This window comes from Mauremys reevesii, linkage group 4 (assembly GCF_016161935.1).
Source record: "Mauremys reevesii isolate NIE-2019 linkage group 4, ASM1616193v1, whole genome shotgun sequence".
NCBI lineage: Eukaryota > Metazoa > Chordata > Testudines > Geoemydidae > Mauremys > Mauremys reevesii.
In genome coordinates, this window is record NC_052626.1 from 82,773,697 (window position 1) to 82,787,595 (window position 13,899).

Below are 13,899 nucleotides of genomic sequence, written 5' to 3' on the forward strand. Positions count from 1 at the left end.
TAGCAAAGAAAGAATGACTTTCTGCCAAACACATATGCATTTTCACATTTCATCTGTGCCCATAAACACAAACTGAGCTCAAAGATTCTGGTAGACTGCTTTCTAGATCATTATTTGAGCTGGATTTTGAGGGATTCTGGATGAGGTTTCATACCACACAAATTCAGGCCTTATTTTTAGGGGACAGAAAATCAATGTCAGATTGCTAATTTAAGAGATGGGGGAACCGCAGCTCCCAGGTGCTGCGCGTGGCAGGGGGTCCCTGCAGCTCCAAGCTCTGAGCCACAGCAGAGGGGATCTCAGCAGCCGCAGATGGTGAGGGGACCCAGAGCTCTCAGCTGCTGGCCCCAGAGCTCTGAGCCGCTGTGGGTAGCGGGGATCCCCGCAGCTCCTAGTTGTCGTGGGCAGCAGGGGAACCCCGGATCTCTGAGTCGCTGCAGGCGATGGAGGGCCCCTTACAACTCTCAACAGCCATAGGTGGTGGGGGGCCTCCTGGAGCTTGAGCCACTGCAGGTGCCTATGCAGCTCTCAGCTGCCGCACGTGGTGGGGAAATCTGGAGCTGTCAGCTGCCCTGGGCGGCGGGGGGATCCTCCTCCTCTCTTCCCATAGTAGGGCTTGGGCTCAGCCCCATTTTGTCACAGTTATTTTTAGTAAAAGTCAGGGACAGGTCACGGGCTTCTGTGAATTTTTGTTTATTGCCCGTGACCTGTCCCTGACTTTACTAAAAATAACTGACAAAATCTTAACCTTACTGATAACTAATGAATGGACTCTTGTCTCCACAGCACTACAGCATGTGTGTTGGAGGTGTCATGAGAAAGACCAGTAAGTCACCAAAACAAAGTTATGGTATGGGAAAAACCCTGCGTTTGGGAAGCACAGCGTGCTATTGGCTTGTAGCAACAGTAGCAGATGTGGAACAACTGTGTGGGTGCCAGGCAGGGTGGCCATGTGCGAGAGGAAGGATGATCTTGTAGCTAAGGCCCTATCCTGTGACTCAGGGTATTGCGGTTCCATTCTCATCCCTTCCAGAGATTTCCTGTGTGATGTTGTGGAAGGCACTTAGTCCCACATCCACAAAGGGTCTCAGGCACCCAGATAATCACAGGAACACCACCGCAGTCCACAAGGCCTGAGATAGGTGCCTCAGCTTCCTATACGATGAATGGGGAGACATAGGTGCCTAGGAATGCAATCCACAAAAGCCAGTAACCTAGGCCAGGAGCCAGTGGAATAGTTGATATGTCCTGAGGCCCACTCCTCGCAGGGAGGTGCCTGTATCTGCTTGTGACACATGAACTGGGGGAAGATAAGGGTTCCCCTGCCAAACTTGTCTGCAGGGCCTGATCCAGTAGGTGTGGTCAGAGGCTGCCCAACTCCATACAAAACAGCTGGGGTGGGGGACAGCTCCCCTGTAACATTTAGCCCAGTGGTGAGGGTACTCACCTGGGGTATGGGAGACCCCATGTTCAAGTCCACTCCCCTCTGCCTGATGAGGAGGAGGGATCTGCCACCTCACCGCTTAGTGCTCTAACCACTAGGATTCACAGTGATTCTCCCTTTTCCTCCAGCCCAATTAATATTAATCAATGATGTATTTAAAGTGGAACAACTTAAACAGGAGAGTATCCCACATCAGAGTACCAGTGGTTAGGGCTCTTAGAGAGGTGGCAGATCCCTGGTCAAAACCCTTCTCCCCCTCAGGCAGAGGGAGGACTTGAGCCCTTGGTTTCCCACTTCCTAGGTAAGTACCCTCACCACTGGGCTAAAGCTTATAAGAAACCTTCCCTTCCCCCAGTTATTTTGTGTGGAGTTATGTGGCAGCCTCTGAGCACACCTACTGGATCAGGCCCAGCAGACAAGTTAGGTGAATGAATGCCTATCTTCCCCTGGGTGTGGATTGCTCTGGGGCTTAGGGTAAGAGATAGACATCTGGGTACCTAGAGTAGGGTTGCCAGTTTTGGTTGGATGTATTCCTGGAGGTTTCATCACATGACATAATCTTTACTTAAAGATTAATCTTTAATTCCTGGAGACTCCAGGAGAATTTCTCCCACCGACATAGTGCTTTGCACATGAAAACTTACGTCGGTGAAACTTAGGTCACTCAAGGGGGGTGGAATAGTTATACCCCTGAGCGACATCAATTTTCTCACATAGGCACTAGTGTTACTGCCTTACTCTAAAAAACATGGGCAGCTGAGAGGGGAATTTTGTGGATCACAGTGGCATCTAAAAGCAGTACATAGCTGCCTAATTCTGGGGGTTAGGTGCCTATGTACCTTTATGTATCCAGGCCTGAAGCCTTGCTTTGAGGTACTTAAGCATATAAGCAGTATTATTAAAGTTAATGGAAAAATTCAAGTGTTTAAGTTAGGCATACGCTTAAATCCTTTTTGAAAATCGGGGCCTTGATCGCCTTATATCTCAGCTCTTCATTGTAAAACAGGGGCAATACTTCCCTGCTCCAAAGAATAACTTCACAAATGTCTGTGAGGCTCTCAGATGCTCTGGTGATGGAAGATATACAAGAATCCAAATACACAAACAGTTGTGGGGGAGGTGTTTTGCCAACACACCCCCAAGTTGTTTGTTTACTCTGACTTTGCATAATAATAGAGATTGCCTCTTCAATTACCAAAAAATGGGTGGAGGGGACTAATATACTCTGCTAAGGAATGGAACTCAGGCAATCTTCCATGTCATTGATATATTTGAATAGGCCACAGACCAATTGGAGTACCTGTCAATTCACACAGAGAGAGAGAGTGAGAGAGAGAGAGAGGGAGAGAGCGCAAGTAGATATTTGATTACCCACATGACAGAATCAGACTATTTAAAGTCTCTGACATGGGTTGGCATGCTGCTCCGGGTTATATCACATTTCTCAATATATGTAACATGACAAGATGCTGTTCAAGATAACAGATCACTCATCTCCACAGATTCTGCACCTCTCCTCTTCAGATTTCCTCTTGATTATCTTATACCTGTTTGCTGAGTGCATTTTAAACCAACTCTCAACAGGACCATATAGTAGGTACCCACTCCACTTCCAACCTTACCTTACACTGAATAGAATATTCAGTCATAGCTGATGGTAGTGCAGCTTCTATAAATTGATGACTGTGGCCAGGAAAACAAAGTTCTTACTTTATTTTGAAGGATACACTAACCTTATCTTAAATTACTGCTAATAAAAAAAATGGTTCCCTATACATCTCAGTAAATGGAAACTACGGTTGTATTTCCAGAACTAAATGAGATAGAGTATAAAAAATGGAGATCACTACTCATACATGAAAGCCTGCATAGGCAAAGATCTCCTTGTGCTGCTTTTGGTGATGCACTAGTGACGTTGTGGCTATTCAATGTGGTGGATGTTGGGAATGAATCCACGCCCCTGCCCCCAAGCTGGAGGCAGGCTATGAGGCTGAAATGCAGCCTGTGGGCTGGAATGGTAGCTAGCCTTCGTCTGTGCTCCCTACGTGCAAGGTTTATTAGTTCTGTACACAAGTGACTCCAGACTATCTAATGGAAACCCCATGACTTGCAGAGGATGTGATTAGTCACTTAATTGGTATTCCCCCTCACGCAGGGCCAATGTGACGGTTCCATAACCAAAAGGTTAAACTGAGTTCTCTATCTTAAAGGAATAAGTCCTTGGGTTACCTCAGCACTGAATCTCTCTTCAACAGAAATCTCCTGTGTAGGGGTTTTCTGATACCATCTGGGCTACTGTCCACACTAGGAAATCTAGCTGAGACAATAGTAATAATGTTTAGCACTTACATAGTGCTCCTAACCACTTTACAAACTTTATCTAATTCATTCTCACAACACTTCCCTGGGACAGCTAATATTAACAACTCAATTTTACAAGTGGAAACTGAAGCAGAGAAACTTGCTCAAGAGTTCAGGAGGAGTCAGCATTTGAAAAATAATTAGATTGCAGCAGCTTCAGGTTCATGGTCCTCTGTGCAGACCACTAGTCCAGGCCTGTTTCCTGATAAACTTAATTGCATTTATGAGCACAGTAAGACTCAGTCATGTTTTGTTCTGAGTCACAAACGGCCATTACGCTCCCCTTTCCTCTCTCTGCCCCACATATTCTATACATCTTTTCAGCAATGTTCTAATTTGGAAGCTGGCTCTAAATAAATTTTGTTGGCAAGCTATGCAATCCTCTTAATGAAATCTAGACATGCCATGCAGAAGTTTTATGACATATGCTTAACAATTTCATTTTATATTCATCTGAGCAACCGCTTGAATTTTAACCTTCAGTCCAGAATATAAATTTAGGGAGGACAGTTTCATTGGAAAGAAGTGGGAGGGGGCTGGGTGGGAAGGAACTTGACATAATTAACTGTCCAAGAATAAAAATACTGGTTTCGCTTTTTTTTTTTTGGTTTTTTTTCCTCATGTATTTAAGAAAATTAAAAACCCCACGTCAAAGCCATAAATTTCTTACCCCACAGAGCCATAAAGACAGAGAAGAAGACAGTTGCTGGGTTGTCAAACAGGTGACTCGCTCGAGCAGTGGCACAGGAAGAGCTCATTTTCCAGTAACTGCATGTATTGTCACAAAGAGGACACATGGTGATATTGTTTCTCTCGTCACACATCTCCATACTGTGAGGAAAGCAACAGGTAAATGCAAAGGGTAAGGTTAATACATTTCATCTGCCATGCACAGGTTCTCTCTTCTGATAAGACATTTGTCCTCTGCATATGCTCCCGGTCACTGAATGCACATTCAACTTGCAGGGCTGCCAAATGCTCCCTTTGTATTTCTTCTCACTTCTCAACCTCTTCTTAGTATTGTTATTTATTTTGTATTATGGTCAGTCCTAGAAGCCCCAAATGACATCAGGATCCCACTATAGGCCCGATCCAATTCCCATTCAGGTCAACAGGGGTCTCTCCATTAACATCAAGAGGAAATTAATCAGGTCTTATGCTATTCACTGTATAAACACAAAGTGAGAGAGAGAGCCTGTTCTGAAGTGCTTACAATGTAAATAAAGGCAGACAAAAGATAGGAGAAAAATAAGTATTAACCCCATTTGATACACATGCGGAACTGAGGCAGAGTGAGAGACACACACACGCAGTCTGTGGCAGACCTGGAAACTGAACTCCAATCTCCAGTGCATTAATCACAAAACTGTTCTTCCTCTCTACTGTCCTCAAGATGATCCCCTCACTTAGCTCTGTCTCTCGAACTACACTATCAGGAATATGTGACCTCAGATCAAGGCAACAATGTTAGAAGAGGCACATTAAATGAAATTGATCCAATGTTTTTGGCTTTGACCTGCACTCCATTTACTGGGGAAAAGAGACTGTCTGGCAGTCTGGTCTAAAGTTTGCTGTGTGGTATCAGAAAAAGTATCTCAGAATTGTCATTAGACCACTACTACATTCATGGATCTTAGCACCACATTTTTTAAGGTGCCTCAAGGGAAATGCTAATTTTGCATCTACAATCAATTGCAGGTGCAATCAGTAGCATGCAAAAGTGATGGAGTTTAGGGACTAGATACTCTAGTCCTTCTGAGCTAAGATAGGGATAGGACTGGTGGGGTGATAGGCAAAATTGATTTCAACCTGTGCCAATGCCAGCATAAAGTACAGCAGGAAGAGGACTGCTCTACTTTAAGCATGACTGCCTATGGTTCCCAGCAATTACTCTAGCAGCTGGGGCATGAAGATGAGCCCACTACACAGAAAAAAACCCTATGCTAGAGGCTGGTAAGGGGATATCAGAGTAGCTTCTACGCTGGCTGCTAAACTTGTCAGCAGTTGGAGTGATGCAAAGCAACCCTATCAGACCAGAAAATTTCCCCTGGACATCCAACTACATGATTTGTGGACACAGATCTCGTTGTTTCTGGTTGATATCTAAATTTCTGTCATTTTCACATGAAACAGATTATGGAAGCAAAACTGGAAATGCAAAATTAGAAGCTTTTTTGAAAATGTACAATAAATAACTAAATAGTATAATTAAAAAACACCAGGCACCTGGATTTTACTAATTTGACCAGATTACTTAGTTTAGACATATGTATTCTTGAGCTGTCTTTGTTGTTCACAGTAGATACTATCCACTACTTTATAACAGACATATCGTCTGTGTTCTGGTTACACAATTTTTTAAATGTTCTTTTAAGATTAATTTATATAATGATCTGATTTACAATTATGAAAAAGGACAGAAAAGTTGCTGTCAACAAGTGAGCTAAAATAAATTATTTTTAGCACATACCTCATCAACGGGCCACACCTGATTATTTTGTCACATCTCTGGAGATTTACAGGTATATAAACTCAAAACTAAGCAAGTGCTGATTCATCATAAGCTTAACTGTGACCTTCTATATTGTCTACATGCTATCTGTTTTTTACCCACAGCTGTTTCCAGATTCTACTTTCTGAGAACATAAAATATGTACAGAACAAAATATATCTTTCTACTGTGGAGAACAAACTCTTAGATGAATACTGTGAATACTTATACAATGTCATGCACACCTATGGCACTGTATTAATAACAACAATTCACTATTAGATTATTAAGGTGGTAGAATACTGATAAAATAGCATTTTTGCCAAGTACTGGATATTGTGGGCTCAGTCCTGAGACCTGCTTCAAACCCTTTGCAGAGCTCGAGCATTAAAAGGGAATAGAAAGAGGCCAAATGTTCCCTGCTAGAGATTCCCCTGGTGTGGAAGAGTACCCATCACGTGTAAAGTGCTCAAATAGATGAAGCATGCAGGAGGTGTGGCCAAAGCTGACTGTGCTCTGGCAATCACAGGCTGGCAGATAGACACTTGGGACCCATCAACAAACAGCATATATTAATGCAGTCCATCAGACAGAGGCTGGTGTAGAGCTGGTTCCAGGAATGGCGAGTTGTAACTAGCTTCCTGGTGTGCCAAACTCTAGGCCTTAATGACACTACACTTTCATAGATATGTAGCATTTTATTTTGGGTATTTAGTTGCTTCAACCAAGTACCAGAAGGAAAAACTGTTGTTCAGTACAAAATCATGCAATTATCTTAATTTATTTTACATATCCTACAGCACTGATATTTCCACTATACCTGACAAACTAAAATGAATGCCCAGAAATCTAATCTTTTCTCATTTCCAATGGCTAGAAATAGTTCACATCAATCAGATCAGGCATATGGAAGTTTTATGATGCAGCAGTTCTAAATTATAATTGTTCCAGAGCCAGGCTGCCTAGATTCTTAAATTGCTGGCACGGACATTCTATTTTACGATTAATTGTATCTTTACTCTAACAGCTAAGAAAATGTAGTGATGTTAAAACTTTGCCAAATTATCCGATAGGGGCACATGTATTCACTAAAGCCTTGATTCTGCAAACACACATGATTAACTTTATACACCTGAGTAGTCACATTGTGTGGTGTGGAATTCAACCTGATGCTGAGAGACAAGGCTTGTACTGGAATTGTGCAAAGGAGAAAGACTGGCTGCACAGGGTGAATTCATGTACCTTGTACACTTTTTCATAGATTTCATAGAGTTTAAGGCCAGATGGGACTATTAGATCATCTAGTCTGCCTGTATATCACAGGCTAGTAAATTTCACCCTATTACTCCTATACTGAGCCCAAATACTTGGGTTTAAATTGTTGTGTGCCACAAGCAGAAAACAGGAGAGACTGAGGTGCCACCAACACATTGAGGCCCCTGAAATAGAAGGGAATTGATTAGGTGAGATTTGCCCAGATGATCCTAGCAGGTGATTTGTGCTCCATGCTGCAAAGGAAGGTGAAAACCTGCTAGGTCTCTGCCAATATGATTTGGAGGGAAATTCCTTTTCAACCCCAAATGTGGTGGTGAGTTGGATCTTGTGCTTGTGAACAAGATATAGCAGTCAAGCTTCTAAGAAAAAAGATTTTCTGTGTCTCTTCAGAGTATTAGTCCACCCTGTCTGGTGTCCTATCTCCAGCTGTGGCCACTGCCTGATTCTTCAGAAGAAGGTGACTGCCCCCTGTTCCCACCCCAAATACATCTGGCCAATTGTGCTTTGGGGGAAAATATCCTTCTTGACTCCTGCAGGTGACTGACTGAATCCCTGAAGCATGAGATTTGTTCATAATCATTATCTTGAAGCAGAGCTGCAAGTGTTTTGACCATGGAGAGAGCTTCCTGTTCTCTCCAAGGCCCATGAAGGGAACAAATGAACATCAGGATTCACAGACTCTAAGGCCAGAAGAGACTACTATGACCATCCTACATCCCATGTGACTTTCTGCAGACACAGGCAGAATTTTTTCCAGAAGCTGAATTTAAATATCTTTCTAAAAAGATATGCTTTATCTCATTTTAAAGACTCCAGACAATGATGGTGAGTCCACCACCACTGAGGTAAGATGTTCAAAGTTTAATAATCCTCCCTGCTAGGAAATTACATCTTATTTCAAAGCTGACTTCCAGCCATTGGATCTTGTTATATCTTTGTCACCAAGAATAAAAAGCCCCTCCATCAGATATCTTTTCCACATCTAAATACCTGTACACAGTGATCAAGTTACCTCCCAAACTTCTCTTTGATAAACTGAATAGATCAAGCGCCTTAAGTCTCACATTGTCATTTTTGAAATCTATTCTGTATGAATTCTCTCTATGCCATGGATGATGCGAATGAACTTTATGAAGGCAGTCTGATGGAAGGTAGGGGAGAGGCTCCACCATCTGTGTTTATGAAGATCTAATGATTCTATCACACTGCATAAGTGATGCAAAAGGGCTGTGTCCAGTATTCCAACTGATGGCCTGGTCCCAGGTAGGATTGAAGATTTCACTTCTCCAACCCTACTCAGCACCAACATAAAGCTTGAATTAACCAGTGGTGTCATACATATATAACAGCCTGGATTCTGAATGCCGTTTGGATGTGTAAAGAAATAAAAGTGAGCATTTGCATATTTTTTTTACCTTGGTATATTCTCATCCACGGTTGCACAGCCATACAGAAACACAATAACCCCTACAATGGAAGCAGGAATGAGCATTTGAGTATAAACTCCCAGCCAGGCAAAATACAGTCCAATCTTCTCTCCAAAGTATTTTCTGAAATACATTGAGGAAAAAAAAAACAATGAAATGTTTACTACATCTTAAAATATATCATGGCTAAAATTATGAATCACAGCAGTATTAAGCTTGAAGGGGAAAGTAAACTCTTGACTAGCTGGAATGCATTTCCCCTAGGATTCCTTTTTGCATGCCTCTTGGAATGAATCCAGTAACGGAGGAACCAAAGAAGTCAGTTATCCCTACTAGCCAAACTATTCTGCTCCTCTCTGGGTCTAAACTGATATATTTAGATTAACCATGATCAAATCTCCCTAAACAAAAATTTTGCCCTTTTCTTTACTGAAATTACTCCATGGTCCCTGAATCTCAACAATGACAAAAAACCCTCATCCTCAATAAAAAGAAGAAAAAAATCAAAATCTTGTATTCTTTTGTGCACCTTACATTCCCATTGTGGTAAGCAAGACTTTTGAATGTATTGTGAATGCATGGTCAACCCGAGAGAGAGTGAAGTGGGAATTTAGAAAAAGAAAGCCTTCTCCCTGTTCCCATTAGCACTTTAATGTAAACTTAACTGCAAACTCAAATGCATCTTCTGGTTTAAGTCACTTGAAGGGGCTGCTGTAACTATTCTAAATCTCTGTTTCTCATCTGGACCCATCACTTTCTGGTTTTCATGCTTTGTGGGTCTGCCTAATGGTCACTGTAACAACTAAGCACAAATATCTAGGTATTATAATATCCTGCCACAGCGCTTCCACAGAGCAGGGGCGGTGAGTTATATGGGCCCATGGTGCCTGGACTCCAGCAATATTCAGGGCCCAGCTCCACCAATGTTTGGGGCTGGGTCTCTCCCCTGGCCCCTCCTGCTGCCCCCATGCACCTCCCCCGGGCCCTGGAGCATCCCGGCCTCAAGTGGGTGGCTCCCCCGGCCCTGCAGCTCCTTGCTATGCTCTGCTCCGCTGGCTCCCAGCATCAACTGCAGCCGCAGGGTCCTAGTGCCCCCATCCACTAGTGCCAGGGCAGGCTGCCCCTGCCCCTGCCCTTCCACCCCAGACCCTTCCCTTTTCCGGCAGGACCCTCCACCAGCACAGCTCCCCCCCACCTGCGGTCACCGCTCCTGCCCCAAGCTGGGCAAGGGGCAGCCCCATCCCCCACCCCCAGTGAGGCTACAGCGAGGGGCAGCAGCAGGGGAGGAGGTGCGCATGTGATGGCAGTCCTCCCCCTTGGCACCCACAACAGGGGAGACGAGGGGGCTTCCTGGACCTGAGAGGGGCCCTAGGAGCACATGCAGTGACAGTGGTGTGAGGTGAGTGTGCTGCCGGGGGAGAGGAGGGCCCCTCCACCACAGCTCTCTGCTGCTGGCAGGGAGAGGGCTGGGGGGTGTCATCCTCTCTGACCCCAGCCCTGGGGCAGCCTGCCTACACCCCAAACTCCTCACCTTCAGCCCCTCCCCACTCCAGAGCCTGCACCCCCAGCCAGAGCCCTCACCCCCCCCCACCCCAACCTTCTGCCCTAGCCCTGAGACCCTCCCACACCTCAAGCCCCTCATCCCCAGCCTGAGCCCTCATCCCCCCACACCCTAGCCCTCTGCCCCATCCCTGAGCCCCCTTCTGCATCATGAACCCCTCACCCCCAGCCCCACTGCACAGCCCTCACCCCTGCACCCAACCTTCTGCCTGAGCCCCTCCCACACCCCAAACCCCTCATCACCAGCCCCACACCAGAGCCCTCACATTTTTGTATTATTTAAATATATATATCGGCTTACAAGGCAGGAGTGGGGGGGCAGGACTTGGACCTGTTCTGGGCACCACCAAAAATTATACAAACCTGCTGCCCCTGCTACGGAGGGAAGGTAGCTTTATGTTCTAGCCAGGGAATCAGCACGTATACTGGGTGCCCCGGCCCTGACCCACCCCTAGCAAGTTCTGCCCCCTTCTCTCACTCTGAGCTGCATCAAGGACTCCAAGTCTATGGAAGGTTTGTGTCTTTCTTCATCATCCCCCAGGGAGGACTTTCCACTGCCAGGAATCCCCAACCAGGGAAACCAGTAGAGTCCAGGGAGAGAATCAGGCCCTGTATCTGTATCTGTTAACTTTATGAGGGCAGTCTGGTGGAAGGTAGGGGAAGGGCTCCAGGATCAGTGTTTATGAAGATCTAATGATTCTATCACACTGCGTAAAACTTTATGAAACGTCTAGAATTCTGCCTGGAAACAGGACATTTAGAATTCTCCTTACCTCACCAGGTCAATTGGCTGGTATTTATAAAAGACTCCATAGCTTGCCCATTCCTCACACAGGAGCTGTAAAATAAATCACAAATGAAAGCTAAAATAAGCCATCATGTAAATGAGCCGTTTCTCCTTTTGTTCCAAGTTACTGCACAGTTCATGTCATGCTCTGGTGTCGCTCTTCTTGTGGTTGCACATATCTCAACCGACCAATACATGCGTCTGCATTAAGTATTAAAAACAAGCTTGATGGTTTGGCACACTGCATGCTACAATGATGAATTCTACTGCACTAAAAGCTCTCCAACAACAGCGCTAATGGATAGATGTAAGGGGGAGGGTAACCTTGATTTTATGATTTGTTGCAAATCATACATCAGTCAAGTCTTAGCAAAATGGATGTGAGTGTGAAGGATGGTTGTTCTTGGAGTTATGAGAGAGAGAGAGAGAGAGAGAGAGAGAGAGAGCGCAAGAGCAAGAGCAAACTAGAATAAACTAGTTTGCTGTTGCTGCACTAATATTTTGCATCTGTAGAGAGGAAGTGTACTGAAGTGTCCAAGAAACTGCATTTAAGATCTTAAGAAGAACACAATGATCTTCACTAATTATTTTCAGTCAGGATTTGGGCCAAAGAAAATAAAGGTCACCATTAATGGCTCACAAAATGAAATGAAATACTCACAAAACTAGGTTCATCTGAAAGCACTCAATGTATTATACAATTTACATTGTAAACAAAACTACACTTCTGAGATTTGATTCTTCCTGACCCAGTCCAATTCTGGAGAGAGAACAGGGAGGTATTAAACTGGCTACTTGACATCCTTCTTGCTGTTCAGCACATTTTAAGGTTAATATCTTGCCACAGAATATTAGTCTTGGTACAAAAATCTCATTGATTTCTGTGAAAGTTCTTCACACAGAACCAGGAAAAATAAAGCCCTAGGTTCCCATGATCTACCTGTGAATTCCAGTACAATGATAGTCTCTCTATTTAGTTTTCTTTCTTTAGTTTGAATTATTAATATAAACAATATAACAATGATTAATCCATGCAAGCAATACCAATGAATAGGTCTGTTTGTTCTAATTGTCACCACAGTCTTCATTCAATCATTTGGCAATGGTAAAACCTCTCAAATTTAAATGCATGAGTTGATTGCTATCAATATGTTTTTTTAACTGTAACTTTTGGTAAGAAAAAAACCAAAACATCAAATGTAGCACAGAGAATCAGAATCAGATTAATTTAATCAGCAAGTACATTCTGAAATAATAAGCAGGATTCTTTCAAAATTTGCTGCTAACTGCATCTCTTTTTCCTTTGTTTTTAGTTTAATTTTAACCAACTTAGCATTCCACCTATTATCACAGGTTACTTGCACCTTGGTTCTAGACATGAGGAAGCAAGCAAGTGAGCTGCATGCTCACTTATTTCCCACTACCAGAGCATGTGGTAGGTGACTGGGCATGGATATGGGCATAGCCTGTGCCCCATCACCTGTACTTCTGGCTGGAATGGGGGTATAGGCCAGCAGCAAATTATTAACCTATCCTGCAGCCCAGGGATAGCTGGGCAGGATTTGATTTGGAGGTGTGCCTCTGTATGTCAATGGCAACCAAGGCTATCCACCTGGGTGGTGCAGCTTATCATCACTTTTACCTAAAGCTGGGCTTAAAGTCAGACCCTCTCTCTGAATTGACTATTAAAAAACAACAAGTGGAATATAAATAGCCCATGTGGGGCTGAGAATGGGGATGTGAACACTGACCCATTTACAAAACCAAAGAGTGTTTAAACTGATTCATAGATGCAAAATAATTAAATAATAAAAACTACCATTGCCTAATTGTTAAATAATTAATTCAATAAAAGGCTTTTAACTTGTATGTCTTAGACACAAGAATTCTAAATTAATTTCCCTTAAGTGCAGATAAACCAATTTCAGATATTTTTTGATATAAGAATAGGTAATGACAAACTGATGTTTCCTGAAGTCATTAGCTTATTTGAACCATGATGGTGAAACCTGACATCTCAGAAGCTTACAGTTCTACCATGAAATAAAATAAAATAAATAAATAAATAAAACCAAAAGCTTCCTTGGCAGTCTAACTGCAGCCCAAATTAGTCACAGAAGTATTCTCCCATGTACCTAGTCTTAGCAAAGGAGATCATACAGGGAACATTATTCTTAGAGCAGTTTTGCAGTTCTCTTGCAAAGTGATTACTGAAGCCTTCAAAGCTTGCCTGCTGTAATTCACCTCTTCTCTGAATGTGTTCAAATCATTCAGAATAATTACCTTTTATTTACATAAGAGATGTTTAGACAGTAAATACTAAGTGGTTTGCTTATTTTCCTCTTTGCAACCCAAATCAATCAACATTTATTTTTTTGAGCACAACAGTGAGAACAGTCATTTTAGGAACAGAAGGTTGAATGTCATCCTTTTATTATACACAAACATTCATGCTGATTTGCTGTTTAGATTTTTATTTTAATCTAATTTACACCAGTGATTCAGGTTCTTTTGCTACATCACCAAAAGTTTTGTTATTTTGAGATCTATAGCC

General features: G+C 43.2%; 1 protein-coding gene across 9 annotated transcripts in view; it reads right to left on the bottom strand.

Moving 5' to 3' along the window:
* The window catches only part of ANO1 (anoctamin 1), a 121,218-nt gene that overhangs the window by 29,963 nt on the left and 77,356 nt on the right, over nucleotides 1-13,899 (bottom strand). For all 9 annotated transcript variants that reach the window (XM_039537491.1, XM_039537498.1, XM_039537497.1 and 6 more), the window contains 3 exons: nucleotides 11,332-11,396; nucleotides 8,987-9,121; nucleotides 4,476-4,636 (listed from right to left, as the gene is read on the bottom strand). In XM_039537491.1, coding sequence (XP_039393425.1) covers nucleotides 4,476-4,636; nucleotides 8,987-9,121; nucleotides 11,332-11,396 — 361 coding nt within the window. The remainder of the gene's footprint in view (nucleotides 1-4,475; nucleotides 4,637-8,986; nucleotides 9,122-11,331; nucleotides 11,397-13,899) is intronic.